We start from the raw sequence: 26,176 nt of genomic DNA, 5'->3' as shown, positions 1-26,176 counted from the left end.
TCACAAAACACCAAAGAAGAAGAGCAGTCGCTAACCGGATGTTACGTCAAATCCACAAACAACCCAAGGCTGCTGAAATTTCTCTGGAGCAAAGCAGCATTTTCTGGAATAACCCTAAGTGGAAAACGATTATAAATCAGCACTGGGAATTTATTCGTCTATAAAAGAAAACTGGGACGCTGAAGAGCAAGGTAATTTGACTTCGTCTTTTGTTTTACAAGTGACACATTACTTTGAGTTTGATTGCTGGGCATCACCATCACAAAAACATTAACGTTAGCTAGCAGTAGCTTGTTGGCCTGTTAGTTAGCATTACCTATCTAGTCATAATGGTCATTTTGACAGCAACGCGAGTTACAGCAACATTTAGATGTTGGCTAGAACACTCCGTATGGTCTTTCGCTTTGGTGTTATTAGTGTTGTGTTGCTAGCTAATGTTTCATGCTAGGAGGCACAGTCAGGACGGCGAACAAAACTGGGGGTGTATTCATTACGTCTTGCAACGGAAACAGTTTAAGAACCAAACGGAAACAGAGCAAGCGTAACGAAACGGAATTTGTCCAATAGAAATGAGTCTTCGTTGGAAAATGTTTTCTGTTGTAAAACGTTTTGCAACAGACGAAACGTTTTACAACTATTGGCATAATGAATACACCCCTGGTTATGCTGTCGCGCTAACGTTATCATAATGAGCAGCACACACGCATTAGCTAGATATGGTGGAAAGAGAAAAATGAGACTGTGCCAAGTTCTATAACGTTACATTTATTTTGAAGTGTAAAAAATAGCTACATAACTAAACAGTAGCTAGCTAGCTGACACATACCTGGCTAGCAGGCGTAGCACATCGCGTCATTTCCCACTACTAGTAAATCTTAGTACAGATTCATTATACGTACTATTGTAGCTTTTCCCCTGTGGTTGACTCGGAGGGGGGGTTGTCAATCAAGCCTATGGCACCGTAACCCTCCAGCTGTCACTCAGACATACAAATTAGTTACTAGACAACTGCCAGGCCAGTCTCGGGTGGATAAAGTAATTGGAGTCTAAGATTAGCCCATTTTCAAGGTGCTTTGGTACTTCCATTGTTATCTTGGATATTTTGTTCCCTGAATCCCGGGGAAATGATTGGCCATTTGCACCGTAGTTTGTATAAGATTAGCCACGTTTTTCTCAACTCCATGATATACATCACATCCTGTAACGGTGCGTGGGTAAAATCACTGAGCAAGCTAAGCGAGTAAAAAAGCCATATTACAACCTATGTTGGGATAATTACATTGTTTGCTTTATAACCCATTAGTTCATACACCACCATGATATACAATAAGGCAGTGACCACAAAAAGACAAGTCACACAGTGGTGGAATAAATTCAACAACGCATACGTTTGTTTCATCACAAAACCAGAGAGCAACATCTGTCTGGTGAAGTCCAAAAAGCAATTATTGCATACAAACAGTTATGTCACCTGCAGCATGGTCAAGCAAGTTAATGTTTTCAACAGTTTACTAAACAACTACTGATTTAGAACCATGGAGTTACTGTAAGTCAGCACAAAGATAACAGGAGCACTGCCTCTGCTATTCCAGCACCATTTCAACTTAATAATTTAAACATCATCAAATCAACAAGACTATATAGGCTTTGTTTTCGGTTTATTAAGCTAACTTAGATACCAAAAACAATTGAGTCTAATCAATGATGCTAAATAGTGTGTGTGTGCGTGCAATTAAAACAAGAAATGTTGACTTGCCCTACTTGTAGACTAGTTGAATGCCAATGCCATCCTTCTCACTCATGTTGGCAAAACGGTCTATGACTCTGTCATACAGTACACTTGTTCTTTTTGTTGTCAAAGACTAGCTAGCTGAAATGATTGCTAGCCTGACTTCCTTTCATGGGCTAGCTAGTTTGTTAATGTGAGACTCCTAGGCTACATATTGAACTTCAGTTGTCTCAGGCCAGTGGCACAGCATACTCATTTATGGATGGATTAGAATACATAGATACATGGGCTACACATACTGAGACAGAGGGGTGCTGTTTCCCTAGCTGGGATGATTTCTCCAGTGAGATTCAGCCTCTTGCAAATTGACAGAACATTTTGGAAACACAGAGAGATTAAAGATAATTATGTTATACATTTTAATGTATTTATTGGGGAAACCTGGCTTTCATTGGCATCCATGAATACACACCACTGATCACATCAATGGAGTTGAGTGGAGACAACTAGATCGAGTCGCTGTCAGTCATAACTTGTCAAAATAAACATCTTACACCCTTTCCGTGTACCTCTGTTTTTCCACCCGAGCTGCGTGCTTTTCTTTGATTTCTGAAATTATTGCTTTTTACTAAAACATTTGTCAAATGCAACCACTGACAGCGACTCAATCTAGTTGGAGGTATGCTCCTCCCACAGTCGTCGCAACCCAACTCCACCGAGATGCATATATAGTGGATTTGAGAAACTCAACTAGTTTAAGATGTGCAGTCCTGCATATTATACTTTACTGTTTTCTCTTTACACAGGTTGGAAAAAGTTCTACAAAACCATGGTGGAATATTATCACATTTTAGGTGTCCAAAGAAATGCATCTCAGGAAGACATTAAAAAAGCGTAAGTATCCTTGTCAAGTGCTGTATACAGTGCCTTCAGAAATGTTCACACCCCTTGCCTTTTTCCACAGTTTGTTGTATTACAGCCTGAATTTAAAATGGATTTAATTGAGATTTTGTATCACTGGTATACACACATTATCCCATAATGTTTAAGTGGTATTATGTTTTTATACATTTGTACAAATTAAATAAATGAAGAGCTAAAATGTCTTGAGTCAATAAGTATTCAACCGCTTTGTTATATGTTCAGAACTAAAAATGTGCTTAAGTCACATAATACGTTGCACGAACGAACTCTGTGTGCAAAACAATGATCTGTAAGGTCCTTCAGTCGAGCAGTGAATTCCAAACACAGATTCAACCTCAAAGACCAGGGAGGTTTTCCAATGTCTCGCAAATGGCACCTATTAGTAAAAAAAAAAAAAAGCAGACATTGAATATCCCTTTGAGCATGGTGTAGTTATTAATTACACTTTGGATGGTGTTTCAATACACCCAGTCACTACAAAGATACAGATGTCCGACTCCTTTCTACCTCAGTTGCTGGAGAGGAAGGAAACCGCTCAGGGATTTCACCATGATGCCAATGGTGACATCAAAACTAATGGCTGTGATAGGAGAACTGAGGATGGATCAACAACATTGAAGTTATTCCACAATACTAACCTAAATGACAGAGTGAAAAGAAGGAAGCCTATACAGAATAAAAATATTCCAAAACATGCGTCCTGTTTGCAATAATGCACAAAAGTAATACTGCAAAAAATGTGGCAAAGAAATTAACTTTATGTCCTGAATACAAAGCATTATGTTTGGGGAAATTGGAAATCTATGGCAAGACTTAAATGGATGTCTAGCAATGATCAACAACCAAATTCAGAGCTTGAAGAATTGAAAATATATTATAATCTGCAAATATTGTACAATCCAGGTGTGCAAAGCTCTTAGTTATTGTGTATAGATGGGTGAGAATTCATTTTTTAAATTCAGGCTGTGACACGTGGAATACGCCAATGGGTATATATACTTGCTGAAGGCACTGTATGTATTCCAAAAGGTCAGGAAGGGTCAACTTTGATCTGAACTCATCATGAGGGGCTGCAGTGGTTTGCGTGTCTGTGTACCCACACATGCAGTCAGAAGGGGCCCCTAAGGAATATTTTGCCTTGACTCATGGTATGTTAATATGATATCTGAGTGTGAGCAACAAAATCAATGGAGACCCACCGGTCCATAATTTGATCATGATTACTACAAGTTTAGATTGATACATTAATCTAAATAATTTTATCTGACATGGGCTAATTGAGTTGCCTGGCTACACAAACTCCTTGTTCCGGAGTTCGCAATGAGTCTGGAGCTGAGTGCCTCCCCGACAATTTCTAGAACTCAAACACATTCTAACCATTCTGGTTGGTCCCAGAAACCAGTGGGTTGGGCCAGAGCCAGAGCACACTTGGGAGAAGCGGCATTTTGAAAATACATCATTGGCGTTGAGACTGATTGGATAGAGATGATCGAATTGCTGATGACTTTTTTTTGTATCACACCCCTCATTTTGACCTCACCACAAACGACTTCAACAATGGCAGTCTGACTGAAGTACAGTTTGTAGTGAACATGAAGCAGTGGAAGAATTCAGTTTGTCGTCAGGTAACTAATTGAGTGACTGACATAAGAGAAACTGTTGCTGCACAACCACGTTTGGAAATTGCATTCTATTATTCTAACTGCTATTCTATTTTTTATTTTTCATAAATGTTTTGGATTATTGATCCGCGGGCACACAAAAGGGGGCTGCCAGTTGCCCATCCCTGCAATAGACTGGCACTAGATGTATATGGCTTTTTCTGATATTTTAAATGTGTGATCTATACTGGGATAATGACATTTAGTATGAAACAGGCTCATTGAGTTGCTGTCTAATGTATTTCTAAACTTTCAGGTACAGAAAATTGGCACTAAAATGGCATCCAGATAAAAACCCAGAAAATAAGGAAGAGGCAGAGAAAAAGTTCAAGGAACTTTCTGAGGCCTATGAAGTTCTGTCAGATGGTAAGTCATACATTTTGAAAGGTGTTTGAAGTCGAGAGAACAGTTTATGATACACTGAGGAAAAATATAAACGCAACATGTAAAGTGTTGGTTCCATTGTTTCATGAGCTGAAATAAAATATCCCAGAAATGTTCCATACGCACGAAAACATATATTTCTCTAATTTTGTGCACACATTTGTTTACCTTCCTGTTAGTCAGCCTTTTTAATTTTCCAAGATAATTGATCTACCTGACAGGTGTGGCATATCAAGAAGCTGATTAAACAGCATGATCATTACAGAGGTGCACCTTGTGCCAGGGACAATAAAAGGCCACCCTAAAATGTGCAATTTTGTCATATAAAACAAGGCCACAAATGTCTCAAGTTTTGAGGGAGCGAGAAATTGACATTCTGATTGCAGGAATGTCCGCCAGAGCTGTTGCCAGAAAATGCCATGTTAATTTCTCTACCATAATCCGTCTCCAATGTCATTTTAGAACATTTGGCAGTACATCTAACCAGCCTTTCAACCGAAGACCACATGTTACCAAGCCAGCGTCGTTTGGGCATGCGTAAACATGTCGTAAACAGAGTGCCACATGGTGGCGGTGGGGCTATGGTATGGACAGGCATAAGCTACGGACAATGAACACTTGCATTTTGTCGATGGCAATTTGAATGCACAGAGATACCGTGATGAGATCCTGAGGCCCATTGTCGTACCATTCCGCTGTCATCACCTCATGTTTCAGCATGATAATGCAGGGCCCCATGTCGCAAGGATCTGTACACAATTCCTGGAAGCTGAAAATGTCCCAGGTCTTCCATGGCCTGCATACTATGCGAAGGAGATGTGTTGCGATGCATGAGGCAAATGGTGGTCACACCAGCCAGACTGGTTTTATGATCCACGCTCAAACTTAAATAAATATTTTTAAAGGTACGCTATATATACAAAAGTCTGTGGACACCCCTTCAAATTAGTGGATTTTGCTATTTCCGCCACACACGTTACTGACGGGTGTTGAGGGCACTGCCATGCAATCTCCATAGACAAACATTGGCAGTAGAATGGCCTTACTGAAGAACTCAGTGACTTTCAATGTGGTGCCATCATATGATGCCACCTTTCCAACACATCAGTTTGTCAAATTTCTGCACTGCTAGAGCTGCCCCAGTATACTGTAAGTGCTCTTATTGTGAAGTGGAAACGTCTAGGAGCAACAACGGCTCAGCCATGTTGAGGTCGACCACACAAGCTCACATAACAGGACTGCCGTGTGCTGAAGCGCGTAGCGTCTAAAAATTGTCTGTCCTCTGTTGCAACACTCACTACCCAGTTCCAAACTGCTTCTGGAAGCAACTTCAGCACAAGAACTGCTCGTTGGGTGCTTCATGAAATGGGTTTCCATGGCTGAGCAGCCACACACAAACCTAAGATCACCATGCACAATGCCAAGCGTTGGCTGGAGTGGTGTAAAGCTCGCCTCCGTTGGACTCAGTGGAAATGCGTTCTCTGTAGTGGTGAATCACGCTTCTCCATCTGGCAGTCTGACGGACAAATCTGGGTTTGGCGAATGCCAGGAGAACGCTACCTGCCCCAATGCATAATGCCAACTGTAAAGTTTTGTAGAGGAGGAGTAATGGTCGGGGGCTGTTTCATGGTTTGGGCTAGGCCCCTTAGTTCCAGTGAAGGGAAATCTTAACGCAACAGCATACAATGACATTCTAGACAATTCTGCGCTTCCAACTTTGGCAACCGTTTGGAGATGGCCCTTTCCTTTTTCAGAGAGGTCCATACAGAAATGGTTTGTCAAGATTGGTGTTGAAGAACTTTACTGGCCTGCACAGGGCTCTGACCTCAACCCCATCAAACACCTTTGGGATGAATTGGAAGGGGCAGACTGCGAGCCAGGCCTAATCGCCCAACATCAGTGCCCGGCCTCACTAATGCACTTGTGGCTGAATAGAAGCAAGTCCCTGCAGCAACGTTCCAACATATAGCGGAAAGCCTTCCCACAAGAGTGGAGGCTGTTAGAGCAGCAAAAGGGGGACCAACTCCATATTAATACCCATGATTTTGGAATGAGATGTTGGTCAAGCAGGTGTCCACATACTTTTGGTAATGTAGTGTATCTGTGACCAACAGATGCATATCTGTATTCCCATTAATGTCAAATCCATAGATTAGGGCCTAATGAACTTATTTCAATTGACTGATTTCCTTTTGAACCCTAACTCGGTAAAATCTTTGACATGTTGCATTTTTCAACTTTTGTTTGATATTTATGAATACTGTACTGATATCGGCATCCATGACATGTAAGGTCCATCTAACCAAAATATATATTTTTTTCTTGTCAAGGAAACGGTTTGTTCACATATCATAGCAGCGCCCACAACAGTTATGCTATTGTTGAACTATGTGTTAATGCAATGTGAGTAGTTGAGGTTGAAAAAGATTGCATTTGATTCCTTTTGAAATTCCCCCTAATAATCCAATAAGAGATGTACGCTGATCTGCAGGTACTGACCCAGAATGATTTCCACCTGAACACTTGGCAAGCATAGTGTTTTTCACTTGTTATCATGCTGTTTGAGTAATTTCACTTTGTTTTGATGGGAGTTGACTTTTGTTTTATTTTCTGTTGTAGCCAACAAGAGGAACATGTATGATCGCTATGGTAAAGAAGGTCTAACAACAAACAATGGCGGAGGTGGTGAGTCCTTTCTTTATTAGGCTCTTGGCGGATATCTCAAATGTATGCATTTATTTTGTGGAAGTGTTAATTTTGTAAATCTGTAATAAACAATCATAACACTTATTATTATTTCCACTAACCATATTTAACCTTTGTTTTCATTTAGGTGGACATTACCACAATGGTGATCACTTCAACGAAGGGTTCACGTTCCGCAATCCAGAAGACGTCTTCAGGGAGTTCTTTGGGGGTCGAGATCCTTTTGCTGATTTCTTTGGTGAGCATTTCTGAGTATTGTTTTTTGAGTATTGGTAAGACATTGTGAAAATATATGTATTGTTGTCAGAGCGAGCTGCAGACGGAAGTGAGGGACAATCAGTAGGAAATAGGCGAGCAAAGAGAATGAAGGACAGAGATGAAAGAGGGAGCCAGTCGTCCTTTATGAGGACCATGTTGGGTTGGTTACTATAGACTTAGAAGGCTTATTCTAGCAACTGATAATATTAATCATTTAGTTCAGAGCATCTACTAAATAGGAGTTTTACGGTTAGTAAATTGCATTACATTCACTTTCAATTATTAGATCTATTTATATAATAATACAAATCATTTGGTGGTTACTTATTTATGTCCTGCTTATAGTGCCTTCAGAAATTATTCACACCCTTTGACTGTTTCCACCACATTTTGTTGTGTTATGGATTAAATTGGGATGTTGTGTCACTGGCCTACACACAATACCCCATAATGTCAATGTGGAATTATGTTTTTAGAATTTTTTTACAAATTAATGAAAAATTAAAAGCTGAAATGTCTGGAGTCAATATGTATTCAACCCCTTTGTTATGGCAAGTCTAAATAAGTTCAGCAGTATACATGTGATTAACAAGTTGCATGCACTCAAACTGTGCAAAACTAATGTTTAACATGATGTTTGAACGACTATCTTCAAAATTCAAAAGGCACTCACACATCTGTCCTATCTTTTTTGCAGGTGCATGGTAAGAGTTGAATAAAATAAGAAACCTGCTCACTGCTCTTGATAGGGGCATAATTCATGTTCACATTTACAACACAATATACAGTATATCACAGAAGTGAGTACAACCCTCACATTTTTGTAAATATTTGAGTGTATCTTTTCATGTGACAACACTGAAGAAATTACACTTTGCTACGATGTAAAGTAGTAAGTGTACAGCTTGTATAACCGTGTAAATTTGCTGTCCCCTCAAAATAACACAACACACAGCCATTAATGTCTAAATCGCTGGAAACAAAAGTGAGTACACCCCTAAGTGAAAAAATCTGTCATTCTTCTGCTTAGAGTATTATTTATACCACCTCTGTCTGATATCTTAGCTTTCTCTGTCACAAAATCTAAAGGTAGAAATGTCTTGTTTTGGGTCATTAAAATGTACTGCGACTGGATAATCCCTGTCGTTTCTCCTAATTGAACTTTTATGTTCACAAAGTCTCTGTGAGAGCGAGAAGTTTTACCTACGTAGCACAGCCCACGTGGACATTTAATAATGTAGTTAACATGGGTGTTGGAGCACGTAATTTATTTGGCACCGTTTTCCTGTATGTGGGTGGCAGAAATATTCACACTTCATCATATTGTTGCACTATGCACAACCTCTGCATTTATAGCTACCATTCGGAAGAGGGCATAAAAGAGACTGGCTGATTTTTTTGTTTGTTGTTGCTGGCAGTTGGCATGAACCAATTTATCATGTAAATTGCGACCTCCTATATACAGTAAGTGGTGGATACTTAAATTCAGCTGGCAAAGCTGGGTCTGATGATAAAACATGCCAGTGACTACCTTCCAATGCCTCGCAAAGAAGGGCACCTATTTGTAGATGGGTAAAAAAATAAAAGCAGACATTGAATATCCCTTTGAGTGAAGTCATTAATTACACTTTGGATGGTGTATCAATACATCCAGTCACTGCATAGATACTAGCGTCCTTCTTAACTCCGTTGCTGGAGAGAAGTCCAATAGTGACTTTAAAACAGAGTTTAATGTCTGATAGGAGAACTGAGGATGGATCAGCAGCATCGTAGTTACTTCACAATACTAACCTAAATGACAGAGTGAAAGTAAGGAAGCCTGTAAATATATTCATCAACAGGCATCCTGTTTGCAATAAGTCACTAAAGTAAACCTGTAAAGAAATGAACTTGTGTTTGGGGTAAATACAACACGTCACTAAATACCATTCTTCATATTTCCAAGCATGGTGGTGGTTACATCATCTTATGGGGTGTGCTTGTTATCGGCAAGGACAAGGGAGTTTTTTGGGGCTAAAAAGAAACCAAATAGAGCTAAGCACGTGAAGTCCTAGAGGAAAACTTGGTTCAGTCTGCTTACCAACTGACACTAGGACACAAATTCACCTTTCAGCAGGACAATAACCTTAAACACAAGGCAAAATATACACTGGAGTTGCTTACCAAGAAGACAGTGAATGTTCCCAAGTGGCAGAGTTAAAAATATTGTGCAATTCAGGTGTACAAAGCTCTTAGAGATTTCTCCAGAAAGACTTGCTGCCAAAGGTGATTCTAACATGTATTGACTAAGGGGTGTGAATACTTGTATAAATCACATATTTCTATATTTCATTTTCAATACATTCTAAAAACATGTTTTAATTTTGTCATTATCGGGTATTGTGTATAAAATATCATTTTAATCCATTTTGAGTTCCGGCTGTAATGCAACAAAATATAGAATAAGTCAAGGGGTATGAATACATTCTGAAGGCACTGTACATTTGTCCTGAAATGCAAATGTGTTTTTTGCATATCCCAACTCCCCCTTGGACACCCCCAGAAATTTGTTTCAGGGTCCACCATTAGCAACGTCAACCCTGGCGCAATTAGGGTTAAGTGCCTTGGGCACATCGGCAGTTTTTCACCTTGTTGGCTCAATTATTCGAACTAGCGACCTACCTGCTGACCTATAGCTGACAGCTTGCAGTCTATTTCTCATTGTTTATAGCTTGAGTTGTCATCTGGAAACTGAAGTCTTCTCTTCTCGGTTTTTCTTTTCTTCTCATGCAGGAGGGGATCCGTTTGGGGATGAGTTTTTTGGTGGAGGGCGGAGGCACCACAGGGGGGTGAGCAGGAGTCGGACGGGGGGTCCCTTCTTCGGGGGATTCGGAGGCTTCCCACCCTTTGGTGCAGGTTTTACAGCATTTGAACCAGGTCAGGAAACACTGGTCCCTCTTTGAAAAATGTATTCCAAAGAAACAAACCTTTAAATGATATTATTACATGTAACTAATTACCAGTTCACACTGTATTTTCTTGGGAAATACCACTTTTTTTCATGTGGTTTCTTCCTTCAGACTCCATGATGACCTTTTCCTAAATATTTTGTGACATTCATTTTTCTGTATGATTTCCTAGAAATAAAGGGCCTTCACTAATTATTTGGCACAACTTACCCCTCTCTCCCCTACAGCTATCAAACCATAGCATTTAGATATGTTTGTTATGGATCCATGAGTGAATGCCATTTCTCTGTTCTCTGACAGGCTTTACCTCTTTTGGACACATGGGTCAGATGGGTCACATGGGTCAGATGGGTCACATGGGTCAGATGGGTCACATGGGCCACATGGGTCATCTGGGAGGAGGCGGCGGCCACGGCGGCTTCACTGCTTTCTCCACCTCCTTTGGCGGTGGGGGTGGAGGTGGGGGTGGAGGTGGTGGGATGGGCAACTTCCGCTCTGTGTCAACCTCCACCAAATTCATCAACGGCAGGAAAATCACAACAAAAAGGTACTTTAGATTAGTAGTAGCTCTCTAACCACACAGTGAAGTTGATATTTTTTTGTCTTTAATTGTGATGGTTTCAAGGGGGAATAGAACAGTAGATGGCTAGTTGCAATTAGGCTAGATAGCATCTGATGATAGTGTGTCCTTTACCATTGCTTCTTTTAGAAGTGCATTGATTTAGAAAAGGAACACTAAAATGTATCTTAAATTCCCCCATACTTTAGAATTGTGGAGAATGGACAGGAACGAGTAGAGGTGGAAGAAGACGGACAGTTAAGATCACTAACCATCAATGGTAAGGAACAACTACTGCGACTGGATAACAAGTAATCTCCTGGAACATTACCAGCACAAACTTGAGCTTAAAAAAACAATGTTATACCATTGTTTGGATGTATGTACTTTTGGTTTTTCCCTTGTTAGCATTTGTAGGTCAAGGTGTCCATTAGGAAAATAAAATGTTCTATGCATTTTGTTAATGTATTTATGAATTGGAGCTGTCAACAATTTGGCTTAGGATGGTGTGTTTTTACTTGCGTTTGGGTAAGTTAGGACCAGACAACTTTTGTTTGTACTGTCTTTCTGTATGCACTTCTTTGCTCTATTGCAGTCTCCATGGGCTTATTGCCTTTGATGGTGTTTTGGACAAGGAACGCATTGTGCATTTAGATAAAGCATGACTTGGCTTTTTCGTCTGGACATTAATATGAGTGTTGAACTGGAAAACTTAACCCTTGCTTTAAAACCCTGTTTACGACCTAATTGCTTGTCTAACCTTTGTTAGTAAAACATTTTTTGTAAAATGCGTGTAGAAAGTGTTAATATGCTATTTTATTTGTTCTAATACGAGTGTATTTTTAATTTTTTTTGTTCATTTCAGCATGTATGCCAATAAATGTTCCTCAATCTTAATGTTATTATTGCATAACCATGCACAAATTAATGATTCATTATATAAATTATATATGAATATACAACAAATTTTGTGTACTTTGTAAAACAATTTAAAATCAATAAATATGAATTTCATCCTTTTTGAGGATGGGACGAACAGTCTTGGGTGGCGTGGTGTGCGGTTTCTTTTAACAGAACAAGCAATTCATCGTCATGAGTTGCTAAATGCTACTTTAATTACAGAGGATAGGTAACTGTGTGAGTGCATGCTACTGTACTAACTGCATGGACGTGCTTTCTATCTTCTAGATATCTTTCTACGTGTGTTCTCTCTTTAGTCTTTTTCTTGAAATGGCTTAGTCATTTACTTATCTTTGTGGTGTGAAGGCATAATCAGTGGGGGATATTATTGCCATGTGCATAATATCAATGGGTCAGCTGAGTCCATAATAAAGTGGCATGAGAGCTACTAGGACCATAATCAATTTATTGTAGTTTGGGTAAAGGCAACTTGACAAAGTTCCATGCATTTATTGTTTCGCCTCATTCACATGTATCTCTGAGATGATCAACTCTCCATTTTTACATTTCAGGCCAGGGCCAGCCCTAGGTTTTTGGGGGCCCAAACGAGATTTGGTTTGGGGGCCCAAACAAGATTTGGTTTAGGTGCCCCCTCCCCCCCACCACCTTGCAGCTAAAAACATTTTCTTGGTCCCCCTGTTGACGGCGGAGAGAATTATTATTGGTTATATTTCTATGTACATTTACTGCAATTCTACACATTTTGCTACAGGGTACAGAGACAATGTTGCAGTTTTAAAGATAATTTTCAACAAATTTTTAAGCAAATTTCCTGAAATTCTACACATTTTGCCATGACTTATGCCATATTCATATGATATCTTGAGTAAGAGTGACTAACAAAATCAATTAGGGCTGCCTGGAGGTCAGAGCCCCTGGGCACATGTCCTGTGTGTGCCTGGTCAGTAATTCGGCCATGATTACTACAAGGTGTAGATAGCTGGTTAGACTAATTTTTTATTTATTTTTTAAGCTGACATCTTAATTGAGTGACTGGCATTACAATACAAGAGAAAAACTGCTGATACATTACCACATTTTGAAATTACACCTTGTATTTTAACTCTTAATAGTAAGTTCCTAAAAACAAACTCTTATGCCCAGTGCCGGCAATGGGGATTATTATTTACAGGGAAATATTTAGCGTTGTTGAGGATTAAAAAAAAGATGCAATATAGAACAACAGACTGTTCTCTTTCTCTTACACACACGATACAGCATGTATCTCTCTCCTGTGTTTCCATGCCCCAAAATAATGCAGCTTATTGACTAAGCTGCCACTCGCGATAATACGGCCTGTTCAAGATTTTGCAGCATTTTACAACGTCTCTGCCATGTCCCTTTTTATGCATTTTTCAATTAACTGTCCAGTTCAACATTATCCATCGATGGTTGCACCTGTTTAGGTTAATTTATTTCCATGTCTGTCCTGATCCATGCATGGAAATCCATTGAAGGGTTTCCTATTGAAGACTGTATGTACTGTAGGAGGTAACTGGTACTTACAACACCCCCATTCCTCTCTTCAGGGACAAAGCCTAATGCCGCAGTCCAACAGGAGGAGTGCAGACAAACTGTTACTGCACACTCCTCTAGTGCACACGCCTCCCGGTCCCCTGTTTCCCGTCCTCCTCATCATGTAAAGACTTCCTCCCAGACTTCCTCCCACAGTCCCAATCCAGACAGAGAGGAGGGAAGGAGCCCTGCTTCAGGTTAGAACCCATTTTAATACATGACGCCCAAACATTACCATAATAGTACAGTGGGCTATTGTTTTACTTACAAGATTCATTGATTGGAGAACATGTGTAGGCATTCAATTCTCAAAGTGTAATAATGTGTTATCAATAGTTTTCATACTGTAGTTCTGGGCCTGTGTTCACAAAGCCTTTTGTCTTTTAAATGATGAATAAGACATGGAGAGACCTGATCCTAGATCAGCACATCTACTCTGAGACGCTTTGTGAATACGGGTCCTGGACTCATTGGATTGACACTCAAATAAGCTGTCCTTTAAAAAAAAAATGTATTTCTCTCCAGGACACAGTGAAAACAAGAGGAAGAAACCCATGCCCGAGCCCACAGAGGATGCCAAAAAGAGAAAAACATAATGGATTCAGTATACACATCAGATCCTTGTCCTTCTAGTCAGCTACGTAAACAACATGTCATTAATACACCCTTAACAAGTAATATTGTTTAAAGGACACTTAAATATGGGGTGCTAAAAGCTCTTTATCAAGCATGCACACATACTATAAATGTATAATCCTGACTACTTTTCTAGTATATATACTATCTTATGACCTTTCGAAAATACCAAGAGCAAACATCCCCATGTGGTTATATTTGACCAAATGATTCAGAAAACCATGCAAATGACAATTGAAATGATTTTAAATCATGACACTTGTGTTTCCTTACATACTGTAATGTGCATTAGTAAAGGAACACTATGTCAATTAGTTTAACTGCAATATTGGATGGGTGATGTGCAGGGGTGAAAATATGATACGTTTTAAGGGTGGTGGTAGTTGCAGGGGGGGTGGTTATGTGTATTAATAATAGTCCAAATCAAGGAGGATGCACCAAGTCTTCTTTTGTTAACAATGGTGATACCATACCCCGACATTCCTTCTTAATCCAACCCATGGTTTTGTGTACAGTGCATTTAGTAGGAAACAGCCCATGATAATATATGTTGCTGTTACTTCCTGGCTGCCAGTGCCCTCAGCAGAGGGTTCCATTTGCTCTGACAGGGGAGGGGCTTGTCCCTGTAGCCCTGGAACAGCTGAGGACCGTCGTGCTCTTCTGCCTCTGAACTGATCTCCATCTTCTGAACGATCAGCTTCAGAAGGTTGTGCTGCTTCTCAATAATATTAGACATTTCCTTCAACCTGGAGAATGAATAGATGATCTATTTGAATAGTCTCAAAAGGAGTGTAGAATGGAGGCACTTAATAAGACATTTGCAGACTGCACTAAATACTCATACATCTTTTAATACTGATAAACTAAATGCAGATAAACATTTGAATGTTAATACTTGTAGTGTATTGCTCTGCTGTTGTATTTAAATAAGGTCAAACAAACAACTGGTGTGAACTAAGTACTTACCTGTACTTCTGTTTACTGATTTCCTGTTCCATAGGTGTAGGTGGATGGGAGGTGAGGTTGAGAGTGGTTCTCTCATGCGCCATACCCAGCATTGCAAATAACATTTCTCTCTGTTAAAGGAGATTCAAACTATTCATGACTATGTTGTTTACCAAGCGCCTCCCATACCAAATACTAACAGTGTCCTATGATGGGCTTGGGCAACCTCCACGTCTCTCCATGAATATTTCCATGTGGAATATTAGTTGATTAAACAATCCTTTAAACTAAGTGATTCAAAAATGTTATAGATCATCAATTTATAAACTAAAGAAAGTCCCTTGAGAAGATCTCAAGATATTTGTTATGTTCTTTAGTTTGAAAGCCCTTCAATTTTATACAAACATTCAAATGACAGTTAGCAACATATTCTTGAAAAAAAATGATCAGAAGGGACATACCTTTCCGTCACAGGCTCTGTTAGGGTACTCAGTGAGTGAGATCTGATCAACCCTCTTCATTAACCAGTATGGCATTTTCTCTTCCAGACTAGTGTGAAGCTCAATCTGTTGAATAATGATTTATAATATACAGTCCCGTGAAAAAGTATTTGCCCCCTTTCTGATTTTCTCTATTTTTGTGGCAGGACTTGAAACGAGCAGTTCATGCTTGAAAACCCACAAATGTCACTGAGTTAAAGCAGTTCTGCATTCAAGAGTGGGTCAAAATTCCTCCACAGCGATGTGAGAGACTGATAAACAACTCCAGGAAGCATTTGGTTGTAGTCATTGCAGCTAAAGGTGGCACAACCAGGTATCGAGTGTAAGGGGGCAATTACTTTTTCACACAGTGGAATTTGGTGTTGCATAACTTTGTTAATTAAATAAATAAAATAAGTGTACTTTTTTGTTGTTGCAATTTGTAAACTCAGCTTCCCTTTGTCTAATATTAGGTTTTGGTTGAAGATCGGATAATATTCAGGTTTTTTTTTAAATAGAGAAAATCAGAAAGGTTGCAAATATTTTTTCACGCACTGTATGTCTTATTTTAAGATCCTGCCAGTCAATCACTAGTAGAGATTTTGAAAATGCTTTATGAGTTTGAAAAAGCACAACAAAGAAGACAAAACACACCTGCATTCCAATTTGCTTCAGCTCAGCATTCGCCTGTACCTCTGCTATGTCACCAACAGCCAAACCAATCTGTCACACAATATGTAGTTGTAATGAAGCATCAGTAGTTTATAAAGGGAGTATAGGTAAATGGCTTCATGTAGCATTTTAGGACTTACCATTAGGTTAATGAGGAGAATGGGCACAGCAAAGGTGAACATAACAAAAATGCAGTAGGTCAAATATGGGAACGGCAGAATCCCTCCCAGAAATGGCTTCAGGACATTTTCTTGGTAGTTGAGTTCTCCAGCCATCATGACAAATGTTTGCATGATTACTAGCGGTATGCTAGCTCTATTTTCAAAAAGTTTCTGGGAACAACAATGTAGGAACAAGTAATTGTAGTGATGCATTATACAAATACAGGTACAAGTTATCTGCCATTTTAAACAGATTTTCACAGACATTGTTTTTCACAGACACAATACAATGTTCAATCATCACATTTGTATATCTATATGGTCCTGTAAACATACATGATCTAGCATCAGGGCATAGAACGCCAAGGCAAATGCCAGCAGCAGGAAGAAGAAGAGTACAATGATGCTTATAAGAGTTTTTGCAATCTCTAAAAACATCACCACGTAGATCCCAACACGTTCAAACCTGTGGACCAAGAGTAAATGTATTTGTTAAAATTGCTTTTGTTGATCAATACATTTATTTCATCAATTTATATAAATGTTACTTCAAAGATGGGTCTCAGTAAACCTACACTATTTTATGGCAAAAATAACTTTCAGTGTCCATACCGTTGGAAATAGAGCAGAAAGTTTATCCAGGATAGAAGAACTGCCACTACCCCAGCCTCCCAATGCCATGTGTCCTTCAGGTCCATCAGTAAAGGGATCACAAACAACAGAGAACTGATGGCAGCACCCCAGTCCAATGCATTGGTCACATCATAGAAGTACTTTGAACCCTTGAATAGAAACAAATTACATCAACTTATTTTTCAATATTGTAGAAAATTCCAGGGGGTAGCACTGACTGGGACTCGAACCCCGCTCCAGAAACTGTCAACCCAACACCTTAGCCATTAAGCAAAGAGATCCAAACCCCTTGACAAGGTCGCCAGGTGTTGGGTTAACGTTACAATATATTTGACATGTTGATTCGCACTACCAGATAAATCACATATCATGGCTTAGGGCTACAGTATTTAGAACAGCTTTAGATGTCTATGATTACCTGCTGAACTATCTGCACAAGCTCCTTGCCAACTGCGTACAGACTCATGGCAAGAATCAGGAACATGCATGTGGTGATTATGTAGCATTGCTGTCAAGATGAAGAAGTTATTATTGAACTGGTGTGTGAGACACATACACTTAAAAATACGTCTAATGTCTTGTGGATGTAATCAGATCTTAAACTGCACCTCGTCAAGGGATGTGGTCACCATGCTGACTGATGGTGATGGTGACGGTGACGTGGTATTGGTGACATTGGTGTTGAGGACAGGCTTCAGTGTATGAATGATGTGTGTCAGAGGCCCCAGACCAAGTGAGTAGATGGCCAGATTTAGCAGGTGCACTTTCATACCATAGGCATTCCTAAACAGATAAAATAAACTATATGGTGAGTATTCGCAGGTGACTATGCATGAACATATATTTTGTACAGTGGGGAGAACAAGTATTTGATACACTGCCGATTTTGCAGGTTTTTCTACTTACAAAGCATGTATTGGTCTGTAATTGTTATCATAGGTACACTTCAACTGTGAGAGACGGAATCTAAAACAAAAATCCAGAAAATCACATTGTATGATTTTTAAGTAATTTATTTGCATTTTATTGCATGACATAAGTATTTGATCCCCTACCAACCAGTAAGAATTCCGACTCTCACAGACCTGTTAGTTTTTCTTTAAGAAGCCCTCCTGTTCTCCACTCATTACCTGTATTAACTGCACCTGTTTGAACTCGTTACCTGTATAAAAGACTCCTGTCCACACTCAATCAAACAGACTCCAACCTCTCCACAATGGCCAAGACCAGAGTGCTGTGTAAGGACATCAGGGATAAAATTGTAAACCTGCACAAGGCTAGGATGGGCTATAGGACAATATGCAAGCAGCTTGGTGAGAAGGCAACAACTGTTGGTGCAATTATTAGAAAATGGAAGAAGTACAAGATGACGGTCAATCACCCTCGGTCTGGGGCTCCATGCAAGATCTCACCTCGTGGGGCATCATTGATCATGAGGAAGGTGAGGGATCAGCCCAGAACTACACGGCAGGACGTGGTCAATGACCTGAAGAGAGCTGGGACCACAGTCTCAAAGAACCATTAGTAACACACCATGCCGTCATGGATTAAAATCCTGCAGCGCACGCAAGGTCCCCCTGCTCAAGCCAGCGCATGTCCAGGCCCGTCCGAAGTTTGCCAATGACCATCTGGATGATCCAGAGGAGGAACGGGAGAAGGTCATGTGGTCTGATGAGACAAAAATAGAGTTTTCTGGTCTAAGCTCCACTTTCCGTGTTTGGAGGAAGAAGAAGGATGAGTACAACCCCAAGAACACCATCCCAACCGTGAAGCATGGAGGTGGAAACATCATTCTTTGGGGATGCTTTTCTGCAAAGGGGACAGGACGACTGCACCGTACTGAGGGGAGGATGGATGGGGCCATGTATCGCGAGATCTTGGCCAACAACCTCCTTCCCTCAGTAAGAGCATTGAAGATGGGTCATGGCTGGGTCTTCCAGCATGACAACAACTCGAAACACACAGCCAGTGAAACTAAGGAGTGGCTCCATAAGAAGCATCTCAAGGTCCTGGAGTGGCCTAGCCAGTCTCCAGACCTGAACCCAATAGAAAATCTTTGGAGGGAGCTGAAAGTCCGTATTGCCCAGCGGCAGCCTCGAAACCTGAAGGATCTGGAGAAGGTCTGTATGGAGGAGTGGGCCAAAATCCCTGCTGCAGTGTGTGCAAACCTGGTCAAGAACTACAGGAAACGTATGATCTCTGTAATTGGAAACAAAGGTTTCTGTACCAAATATTAAGTTCTGCTTTTCTGATGTATCAAATACTTATGTCATGCAATAAAATTCAAATTAATTACTTAAAAATCATACAATGTGATTTTCTGGATTTTTGTTTTAGATTCCATCTCTCACAGTTGAAGTGTACCTATGATAAAAATTACAGACCTCTACATGCTTTGTAAGTAGGAAAACCTGCAAAATCGGCAGTGTATCAAATACTTGTTCTCCTCACTGTATATGACCTACTATATTCAGTAGCATGGCATACACAACTTTTCATTTGATGGTGCCAATATTTACAGTGTTGGAGACAGTAGGATGATGCTAACGTTTGTACACTATATACAGGTATATGCAGTCTAGAATTGTCACTCACCATTTCATTTCCAGATACTTCTTGCAGACAGGATGGGTCAAAAGCTCTATGCGGTTAAATTTCACCATGTACTAGTAAAAACAATACACACACTTTGACAACACATCAGATAATTATGTTTTCCTTTCATTTATCCAGCAATGTTGTGTTGTGGGAATGACAAATACACCTATGACCTGTTCCTGATACTGTACCGTTTTGTTTTAAAATGTTAGTTGGGGTAACTTCATTGCCCTTAACTCTGGAGCAAAATACCACGTTTGAAAACTGTGAAGTTCAGTCTACAGTATTACAGTGGATACTCACGTTCAGAGCAGTGAGAGGCTGGAAGTCAAAGCTTTTGTCTGCTTTTGCAAGCTTAATGACATGCATGGGAGCTTGTAGCCATCTGAAAGTGTACTCGATCTGTTGTATAAAAAAAAGTATTATATTACAACACATACCCTAACTGGAACTTTTTTTAGAATTTGATTAAGCAATAATGATTCTGAGTTTTAAATAAGTCATATCAGATATAGAATAGAGAGAACAGACTTACAGAGTAGTTGGTACTATTTATGTCATCATCTGACTCCTTTACACAAGTGTCCAAAAGATGCTGTGGAGAAACACTGCACCGTTGCAACATTGACTGGGAAATGGGAAAGATTTGTATCCATTTCCTTTATGATAGTTTCCTTCATGCATAGTTTGTTGGATACAACTAACCTTGAATGACTCTGGCAGGAACTCTATCATGTCCATGACAACGCATCGCTTAGTTGACTTCACTTCGAACAATAGCATAGCCTCAGCACATCTGAAACAAGCAGGTTATATTGTACATGTCAACAAGACATTGTCATGCAATTCAACTCAATACCAATCGTCAAACACATCACTGTACTGTCAAAGCATCACAACAGCACATACTGTAAGTAGTTACGAGAATAAGTATCCACTGTATTTTACAACATTGGACCAACCTCTCATTGTGGATGACAGCGATGGCTGCGTCTTTCCTGCCGTTGAGAACAGCTTCGTGGAGGAAGGAGGCATCACTCTTGTTGAGCGTTATCTGGGCCCCTCTGTCCAGGAGCAGTGTCACTGCAGCCACATGGCCCTCTCTAGCAGCCAGATGTAACGCTGTGTTCTGCACCAACAGTAAAACATAGCACTTTGAAATCAGAACAGAGGATTGTATGTACCTGCAACTATAATATTTCGATGAACTTTTTTAGAAAGAATAATGATATCTGTATAAGTGGAATACTTCCTCTGTATTTCAACATAGACATCTTACAACCCTTAAGCAAAATAAAAAGGAAAAAGACCAGGATGAGCACACCTCAGGGTAAGGGAATGTAGAAAATGAGATAAACCAAACCATGTCTTCATCTGTTTTGTCCAGCAGTTTGATATTTGATGCCAGGAGTATGATAATGGTCTGGCTGTATCCCTCTGCTGCAGCGTGATGTAGACATGTCCAACCTTTATAATCACTGCAATGGCATACAGTAAACATTCATTACTACTGCAGCTGATTCAAAATGGGAAAAGTAGTAAAAAGATAAAGACCCTGGTTTTCACTCAACAGACCGTAGTGTAATTGAGGTTGGGGACCTCTACAGGTGCTGATGAGGGTAATAATGGTGTGTGTGTGTAGCAGGTCTGAAGTACTGTACCTGTGGAACAGCGCTCCTTTCCGCAGCAGCAGGTCCACCACTATAACATGGCCGCCACGGGACGCCAGGTGGAGGGGAGTCATACCCCTCTCATCTCCCTCATTCAGCAGTCTGGTGTTGGTCATGCTCTCCAGGAGTCTGTGGCAGGTGTTTATCCTCCCATACCTGGAATAGAAACGATTGCTCATGGAGATGTTATCAAAGACAAATATTCTATAATATATGCACATCCATTCTCGGACTTATACATTCATGATATGTACCCATTGATTCTTGAAGAATATAACTTATGAGCTTAGCTCAACTGTCGTACCCCATCAGAATGCAAAATATAAGTGTGTTTTACTCCAAGGTTTGTAAACAAAGAAAATGTAAACAAACACTATATAGCCCCAAAACATGGTTAAAACTATAATGTTGATATCATAGATGGTCAAGCCTTGCATCCATTCCTCTGTCTATGAATTTGAGAGCGATTACATTTCTCCAGCCCAATCCCTCAGCTTTTTACCAAACCAGGGAAGGGGAGGCTGTTTTGTTATCGTTTCTACTGCTGATTGCTGCTTTAAAGGTAAGTCAACTGGTCAGTCATGTATTAAAGGTTTAGAGGATAGAATTTATTCAGAAGCAACTCACTCGGCTGCGAAATGCAGTGCAGATTTTTTCTGCTTTGACTTCTGGTCCAGTGAGACGTTCAGTCTGAGCATGTTCTTCACTGACTCTGGAATGCCCAGTCTGCAGGCATAGTGCATGGGAGTACAACCCTCATTGTCCTCTGCATCCAGGAGCTCTCTCACACTGCTGCACTGTGTAGGAACAGATGATATGAGAACTTTGTCACCTCAGGAGTTTAACAAACCAAGTGTAAACTGTCCTCTAGATCGAACAATGATTTGCAAATAGTGATGGTTTGATTCTACATGTTACTAGAAAATACATGGTCTCAATATTTTACCTTCAATACAATGCCTAACAGTGTTGCGTTTGTTTCAACTTCTCTACAATAGGTGGCAGTAATGCACTACATCTTCCTACAAGATCCCCACAAGAATCGAAAAATATGAGCTCATCTTTGCAATATTGAGAACTTATGACTATGCCTTAAAAATGAACATGGACCTTGTGGTCATTTTGGAGGCTTCATCATTGTTATTAAAAGTTCTGTCAGGTCGATGAATGGTAGAATATTACCTTTAAGAATTCTGGAGGAAGGTTTGTCAGACCTTTAGGCTGCAAGATGGCAAGGTGAAGGAAATTGCAGCCATGTTTGTCTTTTATTTTCAAATTAGCCCCTAAAAAAGGAGATCATGAACATGGTTATAACAAACCATACAATAGTGTAAACTAAATGTGGGAGACATACCGTACACCTTTCTTTGAGATACTTACCATGTGTAAGAAGAAGGCTCACTGTTTTCCATGCGCTACAACTTGTTGCCAAAAGCAGTGGGGTATGACCCTTACAGTCAATGGCATTAATGTCTCCGCCCTGTCAAATAAGAAATATGAATAGGATAAGATTAACGAACACCGGAAATATTAATTCTGTTCTCTTTCAGGTGGTTCTTTTCATGTTCTGTTTACCTTTGAAATGAGGTATTCAGCCAATTCAACATGGTCAAATATTGTTGTCCTGTTGGTGAAACACATGATACAAACTTAAGAAAGTTGCATATCATTTTTACCCCAAAACATTGTCCAATGAAAATACATACGGTGTACACTACAGTATTTTACTTATGCAGTGGAGTTTGGCAAGTGCCATCTGTGAGATTGATGACATCACAGACTCTATCATGTGCTGATAGCATGAGTTTGACGGCCTCGGTTGCTCCCTGGGTGCAGGCAAAGTGGAGGGCTGTGGATTTGTCACACTGTAAAGCGAAGCACAAAGACACGACAGAGAATTTGTTCTTAATTGACTCGCCTAGTTCAATAAAGGTTCAATAAAAAATAAATAGATTACAATCAATCAGACCAATTTGAAATGATGTCAGGATATGAAAGATTACAGATTAGATTTAGTGGTCATCTTCCAATGTCTCGTGGGAGTAACATGAACTGATCATGTACTAATTATGGGTGGATGATTATGGATGCATAATAACCTATTGTTACTTACCGTACCACATTGTATGAATCTCAGTTCTAAGAACCTTTCAAATGAATGCCTGTGATATTTACATTGTTTTCTATTGGAAGAAAATGATCATTAAGGTTTCTAATTGGTATTTTTTATTACTCAGAAGCCTTCTAAATATATGTGCTTTTGTCTATGGTTCTGAGGAAGAACCAAAGTTATTTTTGTGTTAGATTTTGACATCCAGACACATGAGTATACGGTATATGATATTTGTAGGTACAGTTTGAATGATTATTTACATGTCAAAAGATTCTTAACTTCATCATCACCAGTCGAAATACCTGTTGTTGGTCCATTTTAGCTCCCTGTTCTATGCAGAGTTTGATCACCTCCAGGTTGCCTCCACGGACGGCCAGATGAAGAGGAGTACTGAATGATTTGTCCACATAGTTGATGTGCGATTCAATTGAGTAACCTACTTCCTCACCTTCAGCAGAGAAAATGAGTGTGTAAGAATTATCTGATGAATATTGTTTGATTACCAAAATACAAAACAATATGTACAGTAGGAGGGACATTGGGGCTCGGAGACATCTGTTTCTTATTTACCTTTCTGAAGAACCATCTGCATTGATTTCTTGGCCCCTGCAAAGGCTGCTGCGTGAATGGGATAATGCCCCAGCTTGTTCTGTTGACATAGTCTGGCTCCATATTTAAACTGAGAACAGCAGGTGAAATTAGTGCAGTTAGTAGCAGTTACATTACAAAAAACTAATGTAGGACACCAATAATGAACAATTAATCACACACGTCTCCTTGTTCAAACATGCAAGAACAAACCATTTGAAAATTATACAGTGGCCATATATTCAATATTCACACACAAGTAGATGGAGAGCTTCATGGTTATCAACACAGCAGGCCAACATTACAGGTGTGTTCCCCAGGTCTCCCTCCAGGTTGGCATCCGTGTTGCTGTGAGACAGCAATAGCTGTGGAAAAACACAATTACATATAATATAGTATCATATACATTAGACGTTTCTTCTTACATCTTAGTCATTTAACAGACACTCTTATCCAGAGTGACTTACAGGAGCAATTAGGGTTAAGTGCCTTGCTCAAGGGTACAATGACAGATTTTTCACCTAGTCGGCCCTGGGATTCGAACCAGCGACCTTTCTGTTACTGGCACAAGGCTCTAAAAACTAGGCTAACTGCCACCCCTAATGTCATATAATATATGTTATTAGACTGAATAAATAATAGCATCCTACATAGAGGTGAGCTAGCTAGAGTTTAGAAGTATAATAGAGGTGTATTAAAGAATAGAGGTGTGCTATAATTGCGGTGTACTAGAGTAGAGGTGAATGGGGGGTCAGGTAGGGGACGGACCTCGATGAGAGTGTTGTGTCCGAGGCTGACAGCCATGTGTAGGGGAGACATGAGGCGGCGGTTGAGGATGTTCGGGTTGGCTCCCAGGTCCAGAAGGCAAGCACAGCTCTCTCTCTGGGTCCTCTGCACAGCCCAGTGTAATGACGTGTTGCCCTCTTCATCACTGGCACTCAGTTCTTCACCAAGGTCACAGATAAGAGATTTTTTTTTTTCAATACATCAATAATATACAATTGATAAAACTAAAAAAGTCCAGATTTGCGGGATAATGTGGGGACAATAAGGAAGATATTCCCTATGACCCGTGGTACCACTGCATAAACAAAAAATAGTTTCAAGTTTTATTAATATAATAATTATATTAACATAAATACATAAGTAAATATGTAAGTCTTACCATCTGGACCAGTCAACTGCACAATGAGCTGTATGGTGCTAATGTGCCCGTGTGAGGTGGCATAGTGCAGAGGGCTGGCATTGGCATGGTCACGGACACCCAGGTGGGCTGAGTGCTTTTCCAACTCTGCCGAGTCACCTTGAAGAGCCCACTGTGGCAACATCAGCACAGAACAGTACTCTATTACGATATGGTCTACACTACCACATCTACAAACTGAATTCTTAGTCAGATTATTCATTATTCATAACTTTGAATCTGCTCTAAACCCAGAATAAAATATATGTTTAATCAAAAATGTACAGTACAATAAATATTTCTATATTTTTTTTAAATGATAGCCTTCATATTCTATTAAAAAAGATATGTTATAAAATGTACATTGTTTTTTACTTACCTCAAATATTTTGTCAGAAATCTGTGTAGCATCATCTCCGTACATCACAGACTGATAGGTCTTGTCCTGCATCAGGCCTGTCTTTAAGGGGCTTGTCAAGCTTTTCTATTCATGTCCACATTTCCACAAGGACTTCAACATTACATGTGGTTTGGCTTGTGACAGAATGCATAGAATAATAGTATGTTCTGCAATGGGTAAGAGCAGAGAATTTCAATTTCAACATACATATTAATATCTACAGTAAATATCTGTCAATGCATAAGCACGGAGTATACATAAAAAACATACAGTATTGCAAATAAACACATCCAGCAGGCTGCATAACCTGCTGTAAAATATTATAGTAGGTTTATTTTAATTTTATTATACCAATGAGACCAACCAATAAGATATAATACATTATGTTCTTACCTTTATGTTCTCTGGGTGTGAGATGAGCTTTCTAGTGTCTGCTGTTATTAGAGAGGGGGTT

General features: G+C 39.7%; 2 protein-coding genes across 4 annotated transcripts; one reads left to right on the top strand and one right to left on the bottom strand.

The window, feature by feature from the left end:
- LOC112226908 (dnaJ homolog subfamily B member 6) lies at window positions 1-15,069 on the top strand. Of its 3 annotated transcripts, XM_024391571.2 has the most exons (10): window positions 1-191; window positions 2,536-2,623; window positions 4,571-4,680; window positions 7,318-7,383; window positions 7,532-7,642; window positions 10,435-10,578; window positions 10,911-11,157; window positions 11,379-11,449; window positions 13,659-13,841; window positions 14,170-15,069. In XM_024391571.2, exons 2-10 carry the CDS (start codon window positions 2,559-2,561, stop codon window positions 14,238-14,240), a joined length of 1,068 nt encoding a protein of 355 aa, XP_024247339.1. In that variant the 5' UTR covers window positions 1-191; window positions 2,536-2,558; the 3' UTR covers window positions 14,241-15,069. The 3 variants fall into 3 exon arrangements, with proteins under 3 accessions (XP_024247339.1, XP_024247340.1, XP_024247341.1); XM_024391572.2 differs by lacking the exons at window positions 13,659-13,841; window positions 14,170-15,069 and adding an exon at window positions 11,765-12,210 and having other exon boundaries at window positions 2-191; XM_024391573.2 differs by lacking the exons at window positions 13,659-13,841; window positions 14,170-15,069 and having other exon boundaries at window positions 5-191; window positions 11,379-12,210.
- On the bottom strand, window positions 13,837-26,176 carry LOC112226907 (transient receptor potential cation channel subfamily A member 1). The gene is made up of 28 exons (XM_024391570.2): window positions 26,116-26,176; window positions 25,702-25,889; window positions 25,305-25,455; window positions 24,908-25,083; window positions 24,397-24,504; window positions 24,122-24,230; window positions 23,854-23,999; window positions 23,167-23,303; window positions 23,014-23,062; window positions 22,819-22,918; window positions 22,621-22,721; window positions 22,066-22,235; window positions 21,430-21,594; window positions 21,132-21,246; window positions 20,731-20,897; window positions 20,474-20,564; window positions 20,304-20,363; window positions 20,072-20,170; window positions 19,766-19,836; window positions 17,779-17,953; window positions 17,589-17,678; window positions 17,150-17,319; window positions 16,874-17,003; window positions 16,517-16,708; window positions 16,359-16,427; window positions 15,687-15,791; window positions 15,247-15,356; window positions 13,837-15,026 (listed from the first exon to the last, which is right to left on the bottom strand). The coding sequence occupies exons 2-28, from the start codon at window positions 25,771-25,773 to the stop codon at window positions 14,837-14,839; spliced, it is 3,318 nt and encodes a 1,105-aa protein (XP_024247338.1). The 5' UTR covers window positions 25,774-25,889; window positions 26,116-26,176; the 3' UTR covers window positions 13,837-14,836.

Source organism: Oncorhynchus tshawytscha, linkage group LG28 (assembly GCF_018296145.1).
Source record: "Oncorhynchus tshawytscha isolate Ot180627B linkage group LG28, Otsh_v2.0, whole genome shotgun sequence".
Taxonomy (NCBI): domain Eukaryota; kingdom Metazoa; phylum Chordata; class Actinopteri; order Salmoniformes; family Salmonidae; genus Oncorhynchus; species Oncorhynchus tshawytscha.
This window is presented reverse-complemented; position numbering and strand designations above follow the sequence as displayed.